This window comes from Acartia tonsa, chromosome 5 (assembly GCF_053477335.1).
Source record: "Acartia tonsa isolate MP-2025a chromosome 5, ASM5347733v1, whole genome shotgun sequence".
Lineage (NCBI taxonomy): Eukaryota > Metazoa > Arthropoda > Copepoda > Calanoida > Acartiidae > Acartia > Acartia tonsa.
Window position 1 is genome coordinate 22,421,656 of NC_137264.1, and position 27,218 is coordinate 22,448,873.

The window sequence follows — 27,218 nt, forward strand, 5'->3', positions numbered from 1 at the left end:
ATCTGATTTATTATATGTTCAATTGAAACAGAAAATTGCAAAATCTACTTAAGGATTTTTTTGAATTTTTAAATTTGGCATAGATATTCTAAAAGTATGTAACGGCACCTTTGATATAAGCTCATATCATATCAAACCTATATTTGCCCTTTAAATGAAAGTAATTATTTTTAAATCTATTATCCTATTCTTCATATAAAAGCAACAGGATATCTAACTGTTTCCCTGTATGTCTCCATGTCTGTCATGTAAAGAACTTTGCTAATTTCTGCACAGACATTGTTTCTCTGTATGGTTTTTTAAAATGATCTTCTCATAAGTCCTAAGAAGGTTTATTTCTATTTGAAAAGGGTACTTCACTCCTCCAAAAAATAATTGTTCCTAGAAAAATTATTCTCCCCTTCCCTGATTTTTTAAACTTTTTTCTTTTAAAACAAAATTTTGGGGGAAGGCCAATTTACTATTTTTATCACCCTTCAAGTGCACCTAGAGGCCTGTAGGGGTCATATCTTTTGGTATACAAAAGAGTAGTGATGATGATTGTAGGCGAGCTTGGTGATGTTTTGAGCACAAGTTCTATCCAGGTCACCTTTGAACATACTCTGCATTTTGAATTTCAATGTAACCCACTCAATCGCATCAGATAACCAACCCTTTGATTGCAAAACTATTGTGATTGATTACTTGTAAGTAATTTATCAAAAATTTGCTTGATTTGGTATATAAGCCAACAAAGCAATCATTTTCATTGATTGCTTATGAGAAATTTAACAAAAATTGCATGATTTGGTATATAAGCAAAATAAGCCTTTATTGTGATTGACTGCTTGTAAGTAATTTTTAAAAAAATAGCATGATTTGGTACATAAGCCAAATAAGCAATAATTTTCATTGATTACTTATAAGTAATTTATCAAAAAATTGCATGATTTAGTAAATAAGCCAAACAAGCAATAAATGTAATTGATTGCTTGTAAGTAATTTATGAAAAAATAGCATGATTTGGTATATAAGCCAAATTAGCAATAATTTTCATTGATTACTTATAAGTAATTTATCAAAAAATTGCATGATTTAGTAAATAAGCAATAAATGTGATTGATTACTTATAAGTAATTTAACAAAAATTGCATGATTTGGTATATAAGCAAAATAAGCCTTTATTGTGATTGACTGCTTGTAAGTAATTTTTAAAAAAAATAGCATGATTTGGTACATAAGCCAAATAAGCAATAATTTTCATTGATTACTTATAAGTAATTTATCAAAACATTGCATGATTTAGTAAATAAGCCAAACAAGCAATAAATGTAATTGATTGCTTGTTAGTAATTTATGAAAAAATAGCATGATTTGGTATATAAGCCAAATAAGCAATAAATGTGATTGATTGCTTATAAGTAATTTATCCAAAAATTGCATGATTTAGTAAATAAGCAATAAATGTGATTGATTACTTATAAGTAATTTATCAAATAATTGCATGATTTGGTAAATAAGCCAAATAAGCAATAAATGTAATTGATTGCTTGTAAGTAATTTATGAAAAAATAGCATGATTTGGTATATAAGCCAAATAAGCAATAATTTTCATTGATTACTTATAAGTAATTTATCAAATAATTGCATGATTTGGTAAATAAGCCAAATAAGCAATAAATGTAATTGATTGCTTGTAAGTAATTTATGAAAATATTGCATGATTTGGTATATAAGCCAAATAAGCAATAGATGTGATTGATTGCTTATGAGTAATTTATCCAAAAATTGCATAATTTGGTTTATAAGCATATATGTGATTCATTGCTTATAAGTAATTTATGATATAATTTTATGATTTGGTATATAAGCCAAAGAAGCAACAAATGTGATTGATTGCTTATAAGTAAGGGGTGTCATAGCTCAGTGGTAATGCATTGAGTTATGGTGATGAGAATTCAAGTTCTAGTCCCCATGTGGCAACTCTAATTACTCAGTTTAATACATTCAGGCAACTTCATCTGGTTGACTTTATTTGGGACACCTGCCATACTCGGCAAAGGCAGGTCAAGTCATAATGTGCTTGAACGTGGAGCTTGATAGCCCTAGTGGCTATACAAAAGTTTCTCAGCCAACTTCATGACTACTTAGGTCCAAACACTAGGAAACTATGGCTAATCAATCAATCAATCAATTTCTTATAAGTAATTTATGAAAAAAATTGCATGATTTGGTATATAAGCCAAATAAGCAATAAATGTAATTGATTGCTTATAAGTAATTTATCAAAAAATTGCATGATTTGGTAAATATGCCAAATAAGCATTAAATGTGATTGATTACTTGTAAGTAGTTTATCAAAAAGTAGCATGATTTGGTATAAGCCAAATAAGCAATAAATGTGAATGATTGCTTGTAAGTAATTTATGAAAAAATGGCATGATTTGGTATATAAGCTAAATAAGTACTAAATGTGATTGATTGCTTCTAAGTAATTTATCAAAAAAATGCATGATTTGGTATATAAGCCAAATAAGCACTAAATGTGATTGATTGCTTATAAGTAATTTATCAAAAAAATGCATGATTTGGTATATAAGCCAAACAATAGGTTTCTAAGTAATATCTTCTATTAATTTAAAATATAGTTAATAATCAACCATTAAGAGTTATAAAAAAAAGTGGTGATTGCTGGGATCTTGGACAAAGTAGCCTTGGACAAAGTAACCTCTGGACAAAGTAGCCTCTAGGACAAAGCTCTTGGGACAATTACTTTAGAAAAGTAGCTTCCTAAGGAAAATAGTCTCCTAAGGAAAGTAGCCTCCACTTTTAATAAAGGTCATGGCCACAGAGCTTGGCCCCCTGGCCTGCCTAGCCATGGGCGCTTTTCCACCTATATTAGCCTATAACCTAACCTAACCTAACAAATATATGGAATAAAAAAATATATAATTAGAAGTTTATGTACATTAAACATTCATACATAGGTTAGGTTAGGTTATAGGCTAGGGGGCCAAGTGCCTATCTATGGGCCAATGAGCTGTTTATTAAACTAGTCCCCAAAGTCACCAAATAGCATTTTCTTATTTGTGGGCATAACAACTTATGAGTATTTTTTTGATAAATTTCTTATAAGCAATCAATCACATTGATTGCTTATTTGGCTTATATATCAAATCATGCTATTTTTTTTATAAATTACTTAGAAGCAATCAATCACATTTATTGCTTATTTGGCTTATTTACCAAATCATGCAATTTTTGATAAATTACTTATAAGTAATCAATGAAAATTATTGCTTATTTGGCTTATATACCAAATCATGCTATTTTTTCATAAATTACTTACAAGCAATCAATCACATTTATTGCTCATTTGGCTTATTTACCAAATCATGCAATTTTTTGATAAATTACTTATAAGTAATCAATGAAAATTATTGCTTATTTGGCTTATATACCAAATCATGCTATTTTTTCATAAATTACTTACAAGCAGTATATCACAATAAAGGCTTAGTTGGCTTATATACGAAATCAAGCAAATTTTTGATAAATTACTTACAAGCAATCAATCACATTTATTGCTTATTTACTAAATCATGCCATTTTTTGATAAATTACTTATAAGTAATCAATGAAAATTATTGCTTATTTGGCTTATATACAAAATCATGCAATTTTTTGATAGATTACTTATAAGCAATCAATCACAATAAATGCTTATTTGGCTTATATACCAAATCATGCAATTTTTTGATAGATTACTTATAAGCAATCAATCACATTTATTGCTTATTTGGCTTATATACCAAATCATACAATTTTTTGATAGATTACTTATAAGCAATCAATCACAATAAATGCTTATTTGGCTTATATACCAAATCATCCAATTTGTTGATAAATTACTTACAAGCAATCAATCACAATAAATGCTTATTTGGCTTATATACCAAATCATGCAATTTTTGGATTAATTACTTATAAGCAATCAATCACATTTGTTGCTTATTTGGCTTATATCAGCCAAATCTTCTCTTTTTTTCATAAACTGCTTACAGGAAGGAAGGGATTAATTATTACTCCTCCTTCTTTTTCTTCACTTCAACTTATATAAGCCACTTTTACTGTAAATGACTGAGTATTTATTTACTCCACCCTCTTTTATCTCACAAGTAAGACCAAATTGTTGTAGAATGCTGATATAAGTAAGCAATTAGTATTCTTTATGGCTTATCAGTAATTTACCACAAAAATGGCACAATGGCACATTTAAGTAAGCCAAAAAAAATGTTAATTGCTTACTTACACGTTTTGAGATTACTAGGGTTATATATCTTCTTCATTAATAGGCGGTTTTTTGAGATTTTGAAATAATACTTGAATAATTTAACTAATTCATAAGTCATAAAAAATGATTTATTGACAATCCTGCTAAAAAGGTAAAAAGATAAAAAAATTTATACTAGTTTATATCTGTTAACCCTGTTTAATGTCATTTGCACCTTGATCCCTAACATTCAACCCAGGAATGCAGGGATAGGAAAAAGGACGATAAATTAGCCTTTCAACAAATTCTTCTGTGTAAAATTTTGACTCTGCAAGCTGTTTAAAAAAAGTACAGTCGGGGAAGGTAGATTATAGGTATTATCCATCCTCTATCCACATCCACTGCTAACTTTTCTTTGTACATCAAGAATAATTTGTATATGGTATCCTTATAATTAAGATAAATAAATTAAAATTAGAATCAGCTTATATAAATATATAAATTACCAAACACGTATACTAAACTTATATTATAACCTTATTTTCATAAATGTACAAAAAATAATAAATAACCATAAGTTGCTTCAGGGGTGTATATTCTACATGGGATCCCCTGCTCAGGGGGGGGAGAAAAAAAATAAAAAATAAGTGGTTGGAGGGAAAAAAAATTTAAAAATTAAGAAAACTGAAAACATTTTTTCCATTTCCCCCCCTCCTTGGTAAAAAAAAACTTTTAAAAGTGTGTGGTAGGAGAGATAAAATAAATAAAATATAGAGTTCTTTAAATATTTTTCCATTTTCCCCCTACTTGGTGAGAAAAAACTAGGGGGGGAAGAAAAATAAAAAAAATTTTAGCAGGGGAAAAAAATAAATCTTGTGCAGAATATACACCCCTGAGTTGCTTGCTAATAAAGCTAAATATATTTGTTTAGTCAGCTGAAGTTTTAACTTGTTAAGGAAAGGAGTGGTTGGTGCATATCTACTTATGAGTTTAGTCTCACTTCTAGTTTAGATTATTATGACTATTGTTTAATATTTACTTAAATATGAACTAAAATGTTAAGCTTCTTTATTTTAGAATGTTTTAAAGAAATACTATCCGTTATTCTCATCTTTGCATCCTTTATACTAAACCAAAGGTATGACCAATTAAAATACTTGTATATTTTAACATTTTTTTAAAAAGATTATTTTTAAAATCTTCCAAATCTTTTTATTCTTGAGTAACAAAGTTTATGCTTTTCAGGATAGCTTCATATTTGTCTTGCAGAGAGTTTTAGATATTTGTAAACAATCCCATCCCTCAAACTAATGTAAAGGCCTGAATGAATCGATAATTGTATTAAAAGTGACATGCCTAACGTACAAATATTAATGGGGAACTATTGGTCACCGCCAAAAGTTGCAAATTTATTGCAATTTGTTGTGCACAGTTCTGGCGGCGATGGAAATTATAGAATTTGTTGGCAAAACAATTAATGAAAATTATTACACACCAACAGCTGCTGCCAGTTTTTTTTCAAATTTTAACACTTAATTTGTGTTATAGGTATACATCTTAGCTTCCCTCACTATGTTTCTTTATTTTAGAGTGTAAGTACATTTTACAAACTGCAATCTAAAGTAGATATTTTTTGTTCGAAATCTTGCAAATTTTGTTTTTACTTTTGACTACCTAACCTATTACTAAAAATTGGTTAAATCTTTACCTCTCTTCATTTTTAAAAGAAATAATAGGTTATGAGAAGGATAATAAATAATATTATAATTTGTATTTTTGGGCAATTTTATCCTTGTGAGTTAGCAAGTTAGTGTCACAAGTCTGATTTAATTAACATATTTGTCTATAATTTTTAAAGTTAATTAAGTTTTTTTATCGTATTGCACGTGATTAGAGTTATATAATTGCAAGAACGAAAAATATGTATTAAAGAGTATCTGCACTATCTAAGACATCCAAAAAAAATTGTATCTAATCTTAACTTCAGAGTAGGAAACGGGAAATGAGTTTAATTATCATGTTGAGATTGATATTTTTAATATTTACATATTCTAATAATTACAATTACTTATGTAATATTTTGATTATGAAGGCTATGAATAAGAAAAATTGTATTCATATATGAGATATTTCATTTAAATGCAAACTTTTTAGGAATATTTTTATCCCAATCTTTAAGAACACCTTGGATGTGTTATCATTGAATAAAATCTTGCACAAAATTGAAAATAAAACCAATTATGTTGTATTTTGTTCACTACAACTTGATATTGCTTACATTTTCAAAAGGTGGCTCAATTTTACATGTTTAGTTGTGCAACTACTCTTTTAATTGAGTATTTTGGTTCGTCCATCAATGGTTAAAAGTAAAAATTACTGTATCTCTCTTAGATTATTGTTTTTTAGGCATCTAAATATTTATAGCAATGTCAAATTTAGAAATTGATTTTTGTCGAAAAACCAAATTGATTTGCAATTATTATTTTTAACTCGAAAGATATGGTAATTGTGGAGAGAAAGTACCTTAACCGTTTTTTACAGTAAGAAACCTTTAGGTATAAATTATCATAATACAATATAAATATAGATTATCAATTAAAACAAAACCAAAAAGGAGTGTATCTTTGCATAGATCCTTATCTTTGAAGGATTTTGTTACCTAATAAACAAACTTGTATGCAAATGGTTAAAATAATGATTTCACTGCAAACAAAAATCAGGATTCACTCCGAGTTTGGTATTAAATGTCATTCTTTATAGTTTCTAAATTATCAATTCATACCTACCTAGTTATGAAACAGAACCGGAAAAACAAGGACAATTTTGCTCATAAGCAGTAAAGCTAAATATTTTTGTTTTAAAGATTCCTGAAACATCCCTTTTCCAGCAAAAATAAAATAGCGTTCACTTACTTTGGTATGAGCATCCATGAACATCTTTGTAAAGATCTCCGTGACCCGCCGCAGCTCTGTGGCCGACAGCAGCCGGCCCTCTCGGAAGTAGCCCTGCAGCCCTATAAGGCCGTCCTTGCGGTCGGCCCAGTGGGTAGAGGCACAGTTGGCGATAATATCAGATATTCCATCACAAGATCGTCCGGTGCGGCCGTAGTCAAACGACTTTTCTGAACATAAACTGGAAGTTTCACTTTTGTCCGAGGTGTCTAGAAGATCGGCGGGGTTAACACCGCCTGTGCTTCGCTTGCGCGAGTATTCTAGCGCGTCGGCAAGTGCCGACTCTGCTTCGCGTGATTGTCGTAGGATTTTCTCTGTCATGAGGGGTTTAACGGGGAGACGGGCTCCACCTGATGGAGTTGGCCTTGGTAGACCATCACGGCCCAAGGTGCTTGTGAATCGTTGTGGCGATGGCTCACGTGACGTGCCCGTACTACGCATGCCTGACCGGCGGCGTTGACCGCTCAAACCCGCGGAACGGCCAACTGTTCCATAACCGTGATGACTGTTGTTTGAATCATAGTATGTTTGGTAGGACTTTAACGACGAAGGAGAGGCCGACCGGCTGCCAGGCTGTGATTGTGACACATTGCCAACCTTGGACCGTCGGCCGTTGCGGTCCGGCGTTGATAAGGGTAATCCTGGACCGCTTGCATCGGCAGTTCCGCTTGATTTACGCGGTCGGGAAAGGCTACCGCTTCCAGGCAACATACCCATCCGTCCTCTGGCTGAATATTGTTGGCGGACACTAGCTCGTCGTGCTGCTGTGCTATCTATGGCAGAATTGGAGCGTCCTGCCGGGCTATGGCGGGGGGAGCCTGACAGTGACGGCTGACGCACTAGCGTCGATCTGGCCATCATATCTGGCTTGGGCGTTGTTGCACCACGTTCAGCTTCTGGCGGCTTTGACGGGGAACTCCATTTAGGAATGCCACTGCCCTTGCGGTCTAGAGTGGCAGAACTATGGCGGCCACCGTATACCTTTGTACCGCCGTGGTGACCGTCCAAATCTTCTCTGGAGCCTGTGACACTGCTTTGTCTTGACCTGGCTCGGCTATGAAGGGTTGAAGAACTGTATCCTGTTGTACCTGAAATATATGATCATTATGATAAATAGGTAACATTTTCGTCTATAATACCAAATAGAACAAAGTCTGCCTGACTATCCATCTAAAGATCTCACTAACAGCTATTTGGCCAATGCGGTCACTTTTGGGAATATGCCTATTACCCACTGGCTTTACAATGCAGGTTTTTATCTCTTGTTTTCATGGCCCCCCTTTCTTCTTTGGGTGGAGCCTTTAGTGGCTGATGGTGGTAAAGGTAAATACAACCCAAACTGCCTAATGGAATAAAAAAAACATTTCCCATGTGAACTTGGTTTTAAATAAAAAAAATCTTCAATCTTTTTTTAATGAAACCTTAGGTAGCTATAGACAAAAAATAAGTACCTGTACCATATCCACTAGACAACTGGTGTAGGGAATTAGATGAGCTGGAATTTGACATTTCCCCTTGCAACATTCGTCTGTGGGACGGATCTAAGGTCTGTAGCAACTGATCTGCGTGATCCTTGAAATGATCCGCAAACCCCCAGTAGGCTTTCCGCGAATGTGATCGCGCCTCAGGGTCCGCATCTGCGATACCCTTTTTGATGGTTTCCTGTAGCCGCAGAATTATAAGTAAAGCAATTTTAAAATTCTTAATCAATAAATATATCTAGGTAATCACCTCTACATATGATTAAAATTTAAATGACATCAAGAATTAAGACAGAAATGAACCTATTAGTAGGAAGCTTAATTTTCACTAATATATTTGTTACAAAAACAATAAAACAGCCAAAATATTTTGGATATTTTCGCCAAACACCAGATAACATCTTTTGTGTTATCTTTATCATTCTATTACTTATAAATCCATGCCTGTAGCGCAGCAACATGTTTTTCCAGAGCGGATGTCGGCCAGGAATGCAGCAGCTGGTCCATAAACTCACAAATATGACGGCGGATTATGTTGGACTTGCTGGATATATTCTGACACAGGATAGGTAGGAATCTAAATAGTAGGTCAATAGGCAATAAGGTTTTTATTTCATTATAATACTATTATTTTGTCTGAAGCTTAATAACTGAATAATTACTGAACCGAATAGATTCTATGATGGTTTTATTTTCTGATTTATTTAAGTCTTGGGAGGGTTTTCATCTTTTTTTCTAGCCACCTCTCTCTGCCACTATGAATACAGAGGCCATAGATACTAAAGGCGTACCCATTAATTTTACTATAAGAGAAATATTTAATTATCCCCATAGAAATTAAATCCTATATAACCAAAACACAAAAACTAATAATTGTTAAAAAATAGCTAATTGCCAAATTTTGCAATGCAGCCAGACAAAGAACTATTGTGTAATGACTTTCTTTTCATAGGTCTTAGGGGACAAACAATGTCACCTTTAGAATATTTTAAAGAAATTAAATGCAAGAATCCATCTGAATAATAGGTGAAGTTACGAACCATCAAACTTAAGGTACCTACCTAGGTACTAAATTTACTTATAATTGATTTTTAAAAACTAGTGGTTTCGCCCCTAGATTTCTTTTAACTTTAAAAAAAGAAGAAAGGGTACAAGTGACAATACACAGGAAACTTAGTATTCAGTGAACCAATAAACTTACAAAATGTTTATGAGAGTAAATTAAATTATTACCTAGTGCTGTGTGTATTCTGAATGATAAATCTGAGGCAAACTATTCCACTGGTTGCCATTACCTACAAAAACAATATTTCAAGAACATTTAGTTGCTATAATAACTTTAGTGTGATTAGGGATGAAACAAATGGATACTTTTAGAATGAGCTTTAGGTTCAGCTCTTTAAAAGATTATTTAACTTTCGATAATAAATCCGCTTTTCTAGTCGAAGAAAACATATAGGTAAACTATTTTTTTCTTAAGTTTAATTTTAAAAACGTTCTACCTATATTATTTCTGTTAGGAGACAAATTATCATAAACAAGTGCTAATATCAATTTGTAAGCAACATATTTTCTTTTGTATCGTATCAAGAAAATTTGTAACCTAATCGATAAAGTTAAACTATTATATAAATAATAATTTTTGTACATAATCTGAACTTTAAAGATAATGGTAATTATACCTAAGGTACTTAAAATGTATCAAAACAAATAAAGGAGCAAAATTACAAAAATCTTTATCATTTTCTGAAAGTTTTTAACGAATGAGAGAAGGTGTTTATAAAACTTCGGGGACGAGTGAAATTTACATTTTAATATTACTTCCCTTTTTGGATAAAAGAAACCAAACAGACGTAGACGTAGCTTTGCTCCTTAAAGACAAACTTACCTTTGCACTATTCTGTATAAGATTAATAAGACTGGGTAACAGAAACTCAAGAAATCTGTCTATCCTGTTCTTCTCGAGCTGTTGTGAGAAGTATGCTATGGTGATGCAGGCCTCCCTCACAACCTGGGACCTCAGGTCCTTCACACATGACTCAAGTGGCGTTTCAAGTGTCTACAATTTTTCTAATTCTTAGATTTCCCATTAAAAAGAGAAGCTTTTATATAATTAGGGTCAGTCCGTCCATCTGTGACGAATAGCTCTTATCGTTTATTTAGGCATGTTAGAATTGTCTTACAGATTTCAAACTTTGCATGATTCCTGTAAAAGTTGGGTTCGATTTAGAAATCGTAGCAACTCTAAATTCGTTACCATTATGTCCGACTTCAATTAAAACATGCGGATTTTTTTTACTTTTTTATAACAATTTTAGTATGATATCATAAGCAATGCATCTCTATAATTAGGTCCTAAAAAGTAAGTATGTCCTTAAACATTATCCTGTATTTATTCAGTTTTATGTAATGGTAGTTCAACACCTACCCCACACCCATGATATTTACCTTTTAAAATAATATCACCCCTCCTACATGATAAAATCTGGAATTAAAATCTTAGAATTATTCCTTAAGGGGTTGTGTAAATTCTTCATAGCTGGAAGCGCCAGCTAGGATTAAAGATCTCAGCGTGCTCAGGGCTTCAATCCTGGCTTTCCAATCCGCAGCAGAATTTGACAAGGTTGTGTGGATTTTACGGATTTCATCCTCTACGCATCTTCCAGAATATACATTCACCTGAAAAATAAATAGAAAATGAAAATATTGACTTTGGTATTTAATTCATAACTTTTATGCAGGGGTATATATTCTGCATGGGGTCCCCTGCTAAGGTGGGAGGGGGGGGGGGGGGGGAGGAATGAAAAATATGTGGGGAAAATTTTAAAAAATGAATCTTGTGCAGCATATACTAGGTATAATATACACCCCTTTATTTATTCCTTTAATACCTAGGATTGAAGTTTTTATAAATACAACCGCCATATTTTAGCAGGTATACTTATCATAAATATAGGAACAAATAAAAATGGTACAAGAAATGTGATAAAAAAATTCAACATCTCAAAAAGCAGCTGACAAAATAACATTTCTCCAACAGCTTTACGTAAGGACTGACGGGCGGACCGACAAAAAGGTAATTATAGAATAGATTAGCTAAAAAACTGAATTTAATAAATCTAATAGATTCAATCTATAGGAATTCATCCATTTGGGTACTTTCATATGGATGTTAAAAAATTATGGAAAGTATAAAAAGTCAAACAATCTTACCTTTTTTACGTCCTCGAAGGCGTGCATAAAACTATCAGCATCCACAGCTCCCGCCTGGCCGCTACCGGAAGATGGTTTCGGCGCCGCAAAGGCTTTCCGTTGGGATGCCGGTACACTACTGCTTCGAGATTTTAAAGAGGTCAGACCACCGTTCTTTTTAGGCGCCTGAAGATTTATTATTGATTGTGATTTTTTAAATTTTTCATTTTAATCTTTTTAATTGGCCCTGCTGTCTACAGCTAAGGTAATATAAACTAGGATGACGATTTCGTAAAAACAATATTTGTCTACTTTTTTATCTAATGTAAATAGAATTAATGAAATTTTTTGGTCTGAAGTTAAAAATCTCGGAAAATACTGATCATGGAAAGCTTTACAATTCTTGGGTGGTTGTAAATTGGTTGTATGAATTGGTTATATTTCTCGTGGAAGCTTTAGTTATGTCTTTGAGTGATTGTAATGCCATTTACCTGACCGCTCCCACTAGGTGCGAAGCAACTAGTAATATAAAATTTGTTTACTATTTTCAATGAAAATTATGCATGTTATAACCTTGTAAAATAAAAAATTAGCAAGTGAATGTAGGTTAACTAGAATTAAAAGAAAAAAACAAAACAACAATTTCTGTACTTTTCATGATCTAAATCTATTTAAGCTAATTCTACTAGCAAGCATACCTTCTCCAAACGCTTAGTAAGTCCCATGGAGTAATGTGCTTTTCTCGACTTCTAATTTAGATATACCTATTCCTGACTTAATTTTAAATAATATACCCCTGAAAATAAGCTGGAAAAATGACCTAATTACAACCAAAACGGAAAAATATCAAAACTAAGTAAAAAAGGCAAATAAGATCTGATAGAATCACAAAAAATAGATGGTAAATTTTTTTTAAAAATTTAAATCTTTTTTTTTCTCATTAAAACATTACAATATATTACAGGCACATAGACTTATTCTAAACTGAATTGAAAGTAAAAACCAAAAGAAAACAAATAAAACTCACTACTCCTCAGCTTTTCAATGTTTCTGTAAACAATTTTAAATTGCAAAGAAAATATTCCAAGAAATAGAACTAATTCAAATAGTATTTGAAGGTTAAGCTAAGTAGCCTCAAAAGGGGGACGTAACTGAAGCTTTTTTGATGCAGGGGGGGGGGGGTTTTCTCAGGAACCACTTGATGAACCGTGTAAATTTTTTGGACTTAAGCTTTTATGGGTATGAACATCTTATGGTTTCAAAGTCAACCCCCTACCCCCACCCCCTAGCCCCACGGGGCTCAAAAACCCCCTAAAAATGAACCTAACCTTAATTTTCTCAGAAACCATTTGACCAATAGGGATGATTTCTTAGACTTACGCTTTTATGGCTATAAACTAACTTCTAGTTAAAAAGTGACTCTCATGCCGCCAACCCCTAGCCCTCCGGGGCTCAAAAAAACCCTAAAAATGAACCTAACCCTAATTTTCTCAGAAACCATTCGACCATTAGAGATGATTTCTTTAACTTAAGCTTTTATGGTTATAAACTAGCTTTTGGTCTAGAAGTCAACCCCCTGCCGCCAACCCCTAGCCCTCCGGGGCTCCAAAAAACCCTAAAAAGGAACCTAACCTTCATTTTCTCAGAAACTATTCGACCAATGGAGATGATTTCTTAAACTTAAGCTTTTATGGTTATAAACTAAATTTTGGTTTAGAAGTCACCCCCCTGCTGCCAACCCCTAGCCCTTCGGGGATAAAAAAAACCATAAATGAACCTAACCTTTATTTTTTCAGAAACTATTTGATCAATAGAGATGATTTCTTAAACTTAAGCTTCTTATAAACTATTTATAGTTTAGAAGTCACTCCCCTGCCTCCAACCACTAGCCCTCCGGGGCTCCAAAAAACCCTAAAATGAACCTAACCTTAATTTTCTCAGAAACCATTTGATCAATAGAGATAATTGCTTAAACTTAATCTATAATGCTAATAAACTAACTTCTAGTTTATAAGTCACCCCACTGCCGCCAACCCCTAGCCCTCCGGGGCTCTAAAAATCCCTACAAATGAATCTAACCTTAAATTTCTCAGAAACCATTTGATCTTAGAGATGATTTTTCAAACTTAAGCTTTTATGGTTATAAACTAACTTTTGGTTTAGAAGTCACCCCCCTGCTGCAAACCCCTAGCCCTCCCTCAGGGGATCAAAAAATCCCATAAAAATGAACCTAACCTTTATTTTCTCAGAAACCATTTGATGCTTATAAACTAACTTATAGTTAAGAAGTCACCAGCCTGCCTCCAACCCCTAGCCCTATGGGGCTCAAAAAACCCTAAAATGAACCTAACCTTAATTTTCTCAGAAACCATTTGATCAATAGAGATAATTGCTTAAACTTAAGCTATAATGCTAATAAATTAACTTCTAGTTTAGTTGTCACCTCCCTGCCGCCAATCCCTAGCCCTCCAGGGCTCAAAAAACCCTAAAAATTAACCTAACCTTAATTTTCTCAGAAACCATTTGATCAATAGATATGATTTCTTAAACTTAAGCTTTTATGCTTATAAATTATATAAGAAGATATTTTGGACTTCATCTGTTATGGGAAAGAAAAGAGTTGGGACTCTATACTTTGTTAATTAAAAATTTTGTTAAAGCAAAGCTTTTCTTTAAATAGGTTTGGTCTGTGAGGGTTAGCTTTTTTTTGTTAATTTAGACATATTATAATTGTCCAATTGATTTTCAACTTTGCATGATAATTTCTATATCATTTAGGTACAATTTTAAAAACGTAGCTACTCTATATAATTATTAACAGAAAGTCCAAAATGTCCATTTAAAACATGCTGATTTTTAAAATTAAGGTTAGGTTCATTTCTAGAGGTTTTTTGAGCCCCTGAGAACTAGGGGTTTGTGGCAGGGAGGTGACTTCTAAACTATAAGTTAGTTTATAAGCATAAAAGCTTAAGTTTAAGAAATCATCTCTCTTGATTAAATAGTTTCTGAAAAAAATTAGGATAGGTCAATTTTTAGGGTTTTTTGAGCCCCGGAGGGCTAGGGGTTGGCGGCAGGGGGGGTGACTTCTATACTAAAAGTTAGTTTATAAGCATAAAAGCTTAAGTTTAAGAAATCATCTCTATTGATTAAATAATTTCTGAGCAAAATAATGTTAGGTTTATTTTTCGGTTTTTTTGAGCCCGGGAGGCCTAGTGGTTGGCGGCAGGGGGGTAACTACAAAACTAGAAGTTAGTTTATAAGCGTAAAAGCTTAAGTTTAAGAAATCATCTCTATTGGTCAAATGGTTTCTGAGAAAATAAAGGTTAGGTTCATTTTTAGGGTTTTTGGAGGGCTAGGGGTTGGCGGCAGGGGAATAAATTCTAAAATAGAAGTTAGTTTATAACCATAAAAGCTTAAGTTTAAGAAATCATCTCTATTGTTCAAATGGTTTCTGAGAAAATAAAGGTTAGGTTCATTTTTATGGTTTTTTTGATCCCCGGAGGGCTAGGGGTTGGCGGCAGGGGGGTGACTTCTAAACCAAAATTTAGTTTATTACCATAAAAGTTTGAGTTTAAGAAATCATCTCTATTAGTCGAATGGTTTCTGAGAAAATTAAGGTTAGGTTCATTTTTAGGGTTTTTAGGAGCCCCGGAGGGCTAGGAGTTGGGGGCAGGGGGGTGACTTCTAAACCAAAATTTAGGTAATAACCTTAAAAGCTTAGGTTTAAGAAATCATCTCTATTGGTCAAATGGTTTCTGAGAAAATAAAGGTTAGGTTCATTTTTAGGGTTTTTTTTGAGCCCCGGAGGGCTAGGGGTTGGCGGCATGAAAGTAACTTTTAAACTAGAAGTTAGGTTATAACCATAAAAGCTTAACTTTAAGAAATCATCCCTATTGGCCAAATGGTTTCTGAGAAAATTAAGGTTAGGTTCATTTTTAGGGGGTTTTTGAGCCCCGTGGGGCTAGGGGGTGGGGGTAGGGGGTTGACTTTGAAACCATAAGATGTTCATACCCATAAAAGCTTAAGTCCAAAAAATTTACACGGTTCATCAAGTGGTTCCTGAGAAAACCCCCCCCCTGCATCAAAAAAGCTTCAGTTACGTCCCCCTTTAAAAACAAAACAGCCTCTCCACAATTCACTAGTGTACGTAAAAACTTTAATTTGCCTCATAAATGGATAATTTTTTTATGTATTCTAGCTTTGCATTATTGGGTAGGTATGTATGTATTTATTCAATAATTTTCACAACTAAAGTTAAAAGTGACAAAAGTCTTCTTATGATTGCTTCTTTAAACTGGGCATAAACAATAGTTTTAAAAAGGGGGGAAAATATATTTTTTGCATTATTTTGAATAGATTGTCATACTGCTTTAAACAATTACCCCCCTTCGCCCCCCCCCCCCCCTTTTACTGGATGGATATAAAGATTATGCAAGAAATTATAAGCAAGATTAATTTTAGAGAAAAGCCACTTTTTTATCATTTTTTCTATTTTCATATAGGTATTTATTTCCTTTCTCTCATTTTATTAAATACAGTTTGTTAAAGGTTTTCTATAAACATAATCAAAAAATTTACTTTATGTTCAACAAGAATGGTTCGTTTGTAGACCTGACTAGCGTTATTCATTAAGTCAATTAAAACCAATAAAGTTTTATTTACATAATTTTAAGCCGATTTTTTTATGTTATTAATTAATTTAAGTAGGAAAAGATTACTGTTTATGAATCTACTACAAGATACCCAGTTTTCCCCCCAAAAAAGCTATTGATATATTTACATGAGTTTCTGAGAACTAATTTCTCTGTCTTTAGAATAGAGAGGAACCGCTAGTGTGTGTTCAATTTTTGATCAATTAACTTGTGCTTGTCATGCAACAAAACAACGGGGAACCCAACTATTTTTTGGACGATTTTTAAACAGTTTTTGCTTTTTATTTTTTTTTTTTGATTAATTCAGTTTTTGTAATCTTAAACTAGACGCCAAATTAGGTGATTGAATACGTCACCAAATATAATCAAGTTTAAAGGTATATAACAAACTTAAATATATAGAATACTAGGTAGCAAACAGAGATGGGAAAAAAACAGGTTTTTTTTTAAAAAAGATCAAACCAGTGTGGTTTATTTGGTTTAAACCGGTTTTTATTGGTTTTTATTAATAAAAACCAGTTTTTTTTGGTTTTTTTAATAATTTTTTGTTTTTTTTTTAATAATATCCAAATTAAAGTATTCTAATTTAGTATGTATAAAGATTTAAACTATTAAAAGAATTTTGAATTAGGTATTTATGTTTTTGACTGTATTTTTTACATTATAAAAAGACTAGCGGCTAGGCCCCTAGAGGCCTCTAGGGGCACTTGAGGAGGAGAGAGTCGAATTTAATAATTGAATTTTTTATTTTATATTTTGTAAGAAAAAGTAAAAAAAAAAAATTTTTTTGGGGGGGCGAACATTTTTTTTTTTTTGGGGGGGGGGGGTTGCCCCCCCCCTCATTTTTAAATTTAGTTAAAAAGTTTTTTTTTTTAATTTTTCGGAGGGGGGGTTGGGGGTGTCCCACCCCCAAAGAAAATAGTTATAAACCTTCCCGGGACCTATGAGAAGCTACCCTGTTAAGGAGAACCCAATCGGTTCAGCGGTTAGCGAGATCCTTTGGTACAAACATACAAACACACAAACACACATACAAACATCCTGTTACTTTATTATAAGGATATAACTGGAAAGATAGGCCTTTGTCCTTTGTATTAAAAAAAACATTTAAACCATCCCACCTTGGTTTTTTTTGGTTTTTTTAGCTTTTTTTTTTTGGTTTAAACCACTTGATTAAAACCACGTGGTTTTTATTTTGCCATCCCTGGTAGCAAAATATTTTCTGTACAAAAAGTAAGAAATCGATAAATAGCGCGGCAACAACAAGCTAATAAAGTTATCATGAACTGTAATAAAGCAAGGATGACAACATCCATACTTAAGTAGCTAAGCATAAAAATGTAAAACTAAAAAGATACATTGAATAGGAAAAATGTTTATGATTCTAAGAGTAGCTTCGCTACTGATAATGGAGCATATACTAGCTAAGGATACAATAACTGTGCTTATTTAAGTTAAAAATACGTTTTTTTAGAAAATTACAGACAGAATTTTTTTATAGCAGCTTCGCTGCTGTAAAATGCCCACACATAAACATAAATTGCAAAAAAAGTGAACTGTCTTTAGTAAAATAGATAACTGCATAAACAGATGGAGTACAATTCATTTTTAATGCATTTTCATAAAACTTTGGATTACTTTTTTTAAAATTCAACTTTTTATTAATCAACCAGATATTTTCAGTTACATTTCTTGATATTCTATAAAAAAAAAAGATCAGTCAAAACCCTTTGATTAAACTTAATTTCTGTGGCAGTTCTAATTGTTCGTGGTATTAACTTAGTTGCACCTGTTTCATGGGTCTTGGTATTATTATTATTATCATTTTTAGGGATAAGATTATTTTAAATATCTCCAATGTGTGTTACTTTAACAAAGTCAAAAAGTTTGTTTATAGTCGCTAAATTAATCAGTCCAGTTATTTTGTTATGCAATGTTATGTTATGGCGCGGTTTGGGCCATCAACTAACTGACCCACAACTTGCGAATGCCAGAACATTTTCCGCCGAAAAAAGAAGCAAATTTCAAGAATACAAAGGATTTTTATTTTGCATCGAACTGCAACGTACAGGTAAAAAAATTACATTAACAGTTGAAACTCTTTAAATCAGTTCAAGTGTAAATTATAAATTTGCGTATTGTTTTTTCTATTATAAAAGTGCAGCTTCTCTATAGTAGGTAGGTATAATACTTATATTTTAGGTTGCAAAAAAATCCGCGCAAAAGAATGATGAACTAAAAATAAGACTTTTCCTTTAGTTATTTGTAACTGTGTGTACTTTGCTGTACTGCATATCTATTATTTTGGGCGAATTTTAATCATTTTATATCAATAGGTATCTTTTACTTTAATTAATGTTAACATCCTTGATTCTATTTATTTTTAATTAGCATTCTATAGGGCACATAGAAGGCGTGAATCGTGAATGAAATTCAATGATATCCATAACTTTAGCATAGGACCATGCAAATATAGACTTCTTAAAACACGTAAAAATTTTAATGATTTTAGAGGGATAAATTCATACTTCTGCAACACAGTCACACTATAATTAGACAAGTCTATACTAACAAATCTTCCACTACACAGTATATTCTCAAAAAGCTCAACTTTTAGTTGACATTTTCCAAGTTCAAATATTATATATATTTACTGGTTATGATATGTAGTACGATTAACCAATAACCATGCAATTTTAAAGACTGTCAAAAACAAGATGATTGGCAGTTTGAGTGTAAGCGTCAGATAATTTTATTTTCTTATTTAGACACACGACAGACAAACGGATAAACGTATCCTATTAATGGACCAGATGTTGTTCTCAAAATATTTTAAGGGAAGGTAGGTATTTAACTTTAAATTATAACATACTGTCCGTCAGTTGGTTTAGTTGTTCCGCTATTCAGTTATTAATGAAATTATCCTATTGGATTAGAAACTTCACAATTTTTTAAATAAAAAAAATCACTTCAATAAAACTATAAGTTCTCACTGAATAAATATTTCAACCTTTATACCAACAATCAATCAATCTATCACAATCAATAAATTCCTGATGGTCGACATCATCCGAATCCATACTGCCGCTGCCGCCTATCCCAAGAGTGGCGGTCGGCATCAAACCGCCGCTGGCCCGCACCTCGTCAAATTTAGAAAATAACAGCGATGACTTGTTGGCGGGTAATGTATTTTTCTTCTGTAAATCCACTCGAAGTTTCTCGCCAACATGTCTGAAAAAAAGGCTTTTAAAATCGTTTTGTGGTTTTGGTTCAGTAGATAAAAGATTCTAATACTTTTGTTCAAAATTCTGCCTGTGTAGCTTTAAACATTTATGAGAAAGAAAGTATAGATCAATTCAGGCGCAATTAATACATAAAAAAAATCTTAATATTATCTGAACCCAAGATATTTGTTTTAGAAACTATATACTATAAATATGTATACATATATTTTGTGTATACTTCTGTAATATTTTTCAATACAAACTTTCTACATTGACACAGGGATAACGGAAAGGGAAAAAATGTGTTCTGTTGTAGAGATCTTAAGAAATAAGACAATGGAAGATAAATTCATACATTCCCAATGATGATATTCAAATTATCCTGTAGAATGAATTATTAGTAGTTTGAAAATAACTAATAAAAATATATAAAATTACCCAAAAGTTTTGAGCTAACGATTAAGATAACGTGTTATTAAAGCTTTGATACAAAATTAATTTACAGTCCATCGTCCGCTCCTTCTTGGTTTTATTGACTTAGATGTTCTCGTGTATAAAGATAAGATACAGCCATATTGTGATAAAAAAAATTGAATTATGGCAGATGTCTTACTTTCATCTAACCTTATGAAAGATCATAACAAAAAGAAAGATTTTAGTCAAAAATTCCATCCTTTTATTCTCTGATATTATGTTAGAAATGTTAATTGGTAATTAACTCTATTTTGCACTTTTACTTAGCACAAAAAGTGGAAATAGGGCAAAATGATAATGTCTTGAAATTGTCTGTGTCTGTCTAGAGAGACGGATAGGCAAGAATATATGGATAGGACAACGGACGAAAAAATTAATCCTCTCCTAATTTTTATGTGTAAAAATTAGAAATATCAGGGATTTTAAGTTAGTTACATATCTTTTTTTATTTGAATAAAATCAATCAGAAATGGCATGAAAAAATTTAGTTATTTTTCCAACAATTGAAAAAAAAGGGCAAGTAAACGTTCGTTTATCAAAAAGTTTTCAGATTATTTCTCTCCTAGGTATCTAATTAGGATATCTTGATTTCGTCTTATGTCTGTCTAGCACTTATCCAAGTGTGAAAAATCTAAAAATGCTAATTCTAATAAATTTTAAAAGGAGTTGTACTCAAAAATCTTTTGAAAGTTCCAGTCAAATCTAACATTATATTGAATCACAATTGTTTTGAAAGCTTGATATATAAAACCTTATGAATAGTTACTTATAGAAATAATATAGAAAAAAATAGATTTATACCTGTAAATCTCAACCAGCGTTGCCATGGCCGTATCCCTGACTCCTGTATCCCTATCACTGATTAAGGTCACAATGGATGGTGTATACTTGGAAATAGTCAGGCTACTGGCTCCATGCGCGTTCAGGGTCGCCTGCAGGAGCAGTAATATCTCCTCGCGCACCTTGTTGTTCTTGTGCGAGAAGGCGCCCATCATTTTTTCGAACAATGTCTGCGGCTGTATTGTGCCGTCCATAAGTTTGCATAGTGCTGCGTTGGCCCGTTCGCGAACAACCTCTTTGGAGTCACCGAGACGGTCGATAAAAACGGGGATGACGGTGGTTAGGTAGGGCCGGAAGTCTGACCCCAGACGGTCAATCATGTGACTGATAATTTCCAATCCATTTTGGGACACCTGTAGTTAATTTGGATTGTGTGGTTAATCTTTTACTTCATATGGGACTTCATACGTGGACTTGCGAAAACCGAAAAGTATTAAAGTTATATAATCTAATTAGGGTCCGAATGAGTTCTTCTTTTCAGAGAAGCTGTTTTAATATCTTACGGAGGTTCAGGCATTCCTCTAGAGACTAGGGGCGAAGCAACTAATAAAATTTAAAGAAATAAGATTTTTAGATCTGAACAAATGATCTCAGAATTAAAATAGCCGTTCTGTTATATTTTTCTTACAAGCCTCCTATTTATCTTAGTAATATAATAATTTAAAGGGGGAAAGAATATTAAATATTTGTTACGGCACTAGAGGTTACGGGTGAAGTATGAATAAAAAAAGTACAAACTAAATACCTAATGAGGAAGCTCATTATTATTTGCAAAGGGTTGTAAGTGTAACTATAGGCGAGTATCAGATTTCACATACCCAGCTCAGGCAAGATATGTAATTTGATACTTCTCTCACTCTATTACAGGGTAAGTACATTTTGGGTTTGGGTAATTACTTGCCCATTTATTCAAATATAAAAACTGAATAACTAATTTTTATTTGTGGATGCATAGCAACTGAACCACAAAACTATCAGGCCAAAAAATGAATAAACCAGGAAAAACCGGGGGAAAGTGGTGGTGAGCAAGTAGGTATGATAAATTCTAAACTAAAAGTTAGATGTGCTTGGACACCAAAGGTTGCCATTCCATTAAGTATTGTACATAAATAACGAAAGCTTTAGTTCTTTTAACCATTAAAGTCATTTTTTACATTTTTAAGGTTTAACCACACAACGCCCAAACCTTAAAATTAGAGCTCTGCATCCACGGGACGAGACTGTCGATAAACAGGCCAACATCCTCGCAATCTAAAGGGTTCGACTCGTTCTCAAGATAACTGATTAACTTTTCCCCCTGCTGCAGCTTTTTCTTTGTGTCGCTGTGCGGGTCAATCCATAGCACCCCCGCCTCGGACATCCTCACTGGTGGTTACAACGGGACACTTAGAAAATTTGTTTTAATTTTGTAAGTAGGTACCTATTTTTTAAAGAAAAACATAATGAAACAAGTATATATATTATATTATATATCAATTTTCATATGAAATATCTATAGCATGGTTAAGTTGAGCGTTATCCGCTGATAAGTAAAACAAGAGAAAGTAATGCCTTGATTTTTTGTGTTTCATAAATAATAAACTTAACCTAACCAAATGAAAAGATGGGGATGTTCTAAGAGATAAAAAAAAGCATATTAATGACAATACAATGCAATTTAAAAGCACTACAGTATTGTTTATAATAGCTATGCTGAAAAGTATATGAGGCTTTTAAATGAAAGAGCATCATCAATTTTTTACCATTTCGTTTAAAAAATATCCAGAATGAAAATCAAATTCTTAAGATATATGCAACTTAGATGTCTGCATCTCATACACAAAAACAGCATGTCGACAGTCATTTTAAAAAGCCTATTTGTGCGTTATTCATTACTATACAAAATTCGATAGAATAAATTGAAGCTTATGCTTAAAAATTTACTCCATTTTCTACAATGCAACGTAAAATAAAACAATCGGAAATTTTTAATCTAAAAAAAACAGTAAGTCAAAACTTCATTTTTATCTTATCTAACATTTTTCACAACAACATTTAAAGGATTTAAAGTAAAATACCAAAACTTTTAATGTATTAGTTTAATTTATCATAATTAAATTTAATAAAAAATTCAATAAAACGTTATTAATAAATGCCCAATTTTAGATACCTACTATTTCAATTTTAAAACAAATTTATTAAGTGTCCCTTTTGTTTGTCACATATAATTCACTTCACAATAAATATAACTTTGGATGATATTTTAATTATTATTCACTTTTGCTTAGATTTAATAATTTAGGGGCTCAGCCCTTATTTTTGGATACAAATCACAATTCACTTCATTTTTGGGCTAGCTGGGCCGTTTACAGGCCATGGTGCACTTGATTCAACCACATTTGTTAACAATTACATTAGTCAGATGTGTTTTGAGGGCTTGAGAGTTTAGTGTAGGCTTAGCTTAGTATCTCCTCCACAGTCTTATATATAATAATATACATAAATATACTTAGATCCAGATAGAATGGTCACACGGGTGCCGACATTTTTACTTGCAAAATCTTAAAAAATTAATTTTCTAAAATAGAATGTCTTTTTCAATATCTATAACTATTTTCTTTGAATTTGACTGTAAGGAATATATACTTTTAAAATGGCATTTTTAGTAGTGATGTTTATTTTTATCACACAACTATAAATTGAGGTATTATTGTACGCGACCAAAACTAAGACAATTACTAAAATAGAAAAAAAAATGTTGCTACCCATATTAGATTAAATAAGTTTTCATTAATTTATATGCCTAGAAATAGTTTTTTTTTCAATATTATATAGTAAAATTCGGTATTTAAAACAAATGTTACGGTTACCGTGAAAATATTATATTGTTGGCACCCGCATTATAGAGTGTAGCATAAAAGGGAGAAGTGGAAGGGAGGGGAAGAACTAAGTGTACACTTTTTATAAAGTCGTCGTTGCTAGTAAGGTAAATAAGGGAAAGGGACTTTTAATGAATAAGGACACCTGTTAAAATTAATTGAAGGTAGAACTTTTATAAATTAGATATGATGATAATTATTTTATTATAATATTTCCTAAACTTGTTTTATATTCTACATTTTGCATTTACGAAAATTATTTGAAATAAATCCTTTCAATTCAACCGGCTTTTTAAAAAACTATCTTTTTTTGATTATTTTTCATTCATTCTTTTAACTATCTATGTATATACCTAATCTCACCGAATCAAATGCAAAAAATAGGTACATAAAATATGTATTTAATTTCAGTTTATAAAAATCATAAATTGATTTAATATAAATCTCTTTATGACGAACAGATGAAATCTTTAATTATTAAAATATTTTCTCCTTTTTTTTGATAATATTATAGTTTGAATGAATAAATAACAAAATAAATTTAAATATCTGAGCAGCTAGCTAGCCTAGCTTGAACAAGAAGAATTATTAAAGTCCCCAATTTTGAAGAAAAGACAATAAACTGAGAGAGGTGAAGAGGTTAAATTCAAGTGGGCCCGGGTTTATTAGTCACAAAAAAATGTAACTAATTTTTTCATCTCTTTAAACTGGCAAAACTACTTTATAGTTAAAATCTACTTTCATGCATGACCGATTGAGGATATTAATGACTTTCAAACAAATTTTCAAATTGCACAGCTGATATTTGATGTTGATAATAGCTGTAAAAATTTACTGTTCTTTTTTATAGAAGTACTAGTTTATTATTATTTATGAACATTTTTGGTTTTAGCTTTTAAAATTTTAAACCTATTTAAAACTTAAGTGAAATGTATTCTTGTTTGATGCTAATGTCTAGTGAACCCAGGCTAAATGTTTTGTTATGTTTACAGGACGTGAATTTAAGAAAAAAATGTTATTATCAGTGCAGCTACTCGATAACTATGTAGATATTTCAGTTATAGTTGGGTGGTGTAAAGCAGTACGATGTTCATTTGTCTTAATGAATATAAAGTTCTGCCTTTCAGGACAAAATTCAAATTCTAGGCTATTTTCAGAAGGGTAGAAAATCTTTTAAGATATAAGACTATGAGAAAACACCAACAACCCCAAATTAGATTATGATATGATTTTAAAGCTGCAATTAAAAATGTTAGTCCCCTCCAAGGAGAGGTGGGACACTGGGCTGTTTATTTCACTAGTTCTAAAAAGTTTTGTAATAACGTTTTCTTATTCCTTGGTTCATAACTTTGGGGGCTTTGATTAAATTTTGATTGGTTGGTTAAGTAAGGTGGGTGTCTAAACATTTTAGCCACTAATTGTAATATACAGAAGGGATGATTTTGTGTATCATCATTGAAAATGTTCATCAATTTATTGGCCATAACCTTTGAGATTCCAGGTCCCCTCCCTTTTTTCTTTTATAAACGCAATCAAATAAACAGTCTAAACGCTAAAATTAAAATATATGTTAGCTGCGCTTTCTAATGGATGCATTGATGTTCTTGTTAAATATGTGTATTTCTAAATCACCCTTCTTAAATAGCTTAATAGAAAGTAGAATATTAGATTAGCTAAGACAAAAACAAATATTTTAAGAGGTTTTAAATTCCCCTTTTAATTCGCAATTTACCAAAAAATATATTAGTTGCTAAGCTATGAATAGGATATCGGAAAATGCTTGACCGATTTTGATTTTTAGAGAACATAAATATAAATATTTAATATTGGTCCTCAGAAAGATTTGTAAAGGGTAGAATGTTCAACCAGGATAAATCATCATCCAAAACTTACTTGACGACTTTTTTTTTAAATTTGGGCTTGTGGGGTTTCTCTCGGGACAACCTTTCCCCCCAACTCCCCCCCCCCCCCCCCCCACGCATTTCTATAAACCAAAGAGATTGTTAGTGTCTGTCTGTCCTTCTGGATTGCACTAGGTGGATTTGGAGAGGAGAAAATAAAATTTTATTCTCTTGACTTTATTACCTATCTTTAGTTTTTATAGTAACTTTTTTGCCTCCTCTTTATCTAACTCTGAATTTAAGCACTATTGGACACAATTGTCCTTGTTTATATAATATTCAAAGGCCCATATATAATTCCGCTTATATTTAACTGTGAAGGTTCCGTATATATATGTATAGGCATTACAAGGAAGTATTTAGGGCAAAGGTTACATATTATTATTCCTAGCTAGGATCAGGTTGCTTCACAGTAATCAGAGAGAAAAGTCAGGGATCGAAAGGGGTAAGACATTGGCCGATAAATTAATGTTCAGCCCCAATTATGATACACAAAATTACCCCTTTTGTAGATTACAATAAGTGGTTGAAACGTTTGAACACTCAGCTTAATGATCCAATCGATTATAATTCACTAAAGTCCCCAAAGTTGTTAAGCCAACCAATAAGAAAACGTTATAAGAGAACTTTGGGTGTAATAAACAACCCATTGGCCTCTCTCTCTCTCAGGAGAAAAGTATACATGAAAATTGGCCGCTTTCACACAAAGTCAGGAATAAGGCATAGTCAACAAGCGAAATAAATCTATGACTATATTTGGGGGACAGATAAAAACTTCTCATGGTGATTCATGAAACACTTAGGTACAATTTAGAATGCATAACAGCTCTAAATAAACCAAAAAGTCTGTAATGTATATATACAATACAATACATATTTCCATTACATTTTCGTTTTGTATAGAATTCTAGTAAAGAAGCTACTCTATAATTCCAAATATATGCCTGTTCATCCATCTGTCATCTATTCTACATTCGAGGGATAACGTTATTTCTCTTGATGATAGATGGATGATGGTGTTCATTTTTAACTTTTTTGACAACACATTTTGTACGATGATTATCCTACCCATTTGATTTTTGGAACAATGATTTCTAGGACATCAAGGTTCAATAATTTAAGCGAAGCATCTCTAAAAGCAAGTCTTAAAAATGTAAGTGTGTCCTTAGACAGTAATTACGCAGTTTTATAACAAGTTTTTATGCTATTTTGCTACAGGTGTTTGTTCATTTCGTTTGTTAAATTCAGAGCTTTGCTTTTAAGGATGTTGTCATCCTTTTTTAATTATTTTTTAATGTGATCATGTGTTATTTGTGAAAGTAAGTATGTGTATTACATGACATTATAATACAAATATGTCATTTTCATACACCCAAGGACATACCAATTTGAA

At 32.0% G+C, this 27,218-nt stretch overlaps 1 protein-coding gene across 1 annotated transcript in view; it reads right to left on the reverse strand.

Moving 5' to 3' along the window:
- Positions 1 to 22,451, reverse strand: part of chb (CLIP-associating protein) — a 65,355-nt gene extending 42,904 nt beyond the window's left edge. Inside the window, exons 1-10 of the mRNA XM_080160879.1 lie at positions 22,253 to 22,451; positions 21,028 to 21,419; positions 19,581 to 19,759; positions 11,898 to 12,061; positions 11,196 to 11,363; positions 10,573 to 10,743; positions 9,918 to 9,979; positions 9,129 to 9,261; positions 8,655 to 8,865; positions 7,165 to 8,291 (exon numbers count right to left, since the gene is read on the reverse strand). Of these exons, the coding sequence (XP_080017005.1) occupies positions 7,165 to 8,291; positions 8,655 to 8,865; positions 9,129 to 9,261; positions 9,918 to 9,979; positions 10,573 to 10,743; positions 11,196 to 11,363; positions 11,898 to 12,061; positions 19,581 to 19,759; positions 21,028 to 21,419; positions 22,253 to 22,426 (2,781 nt within the window). The 5' untranslated portion in view covers positions 22,427 to 22,451. The remainder of the gene's footprint in view (positions 1 to 7,164; positions 8,292 to 8,654; positions 8,866 to 9,128; positions 9,262 to 9,917; positions 9,980 to 10,572; positions 10,744 to 11,195; positions 11,364 to 11,897; positions 12,062 to 19,580; positions 19,760 to 21,027; positions 21,420 to 22,252) is intronic.
- Positions 22,452 to 27,218: the final 4,767 nt, after the last annotated feature.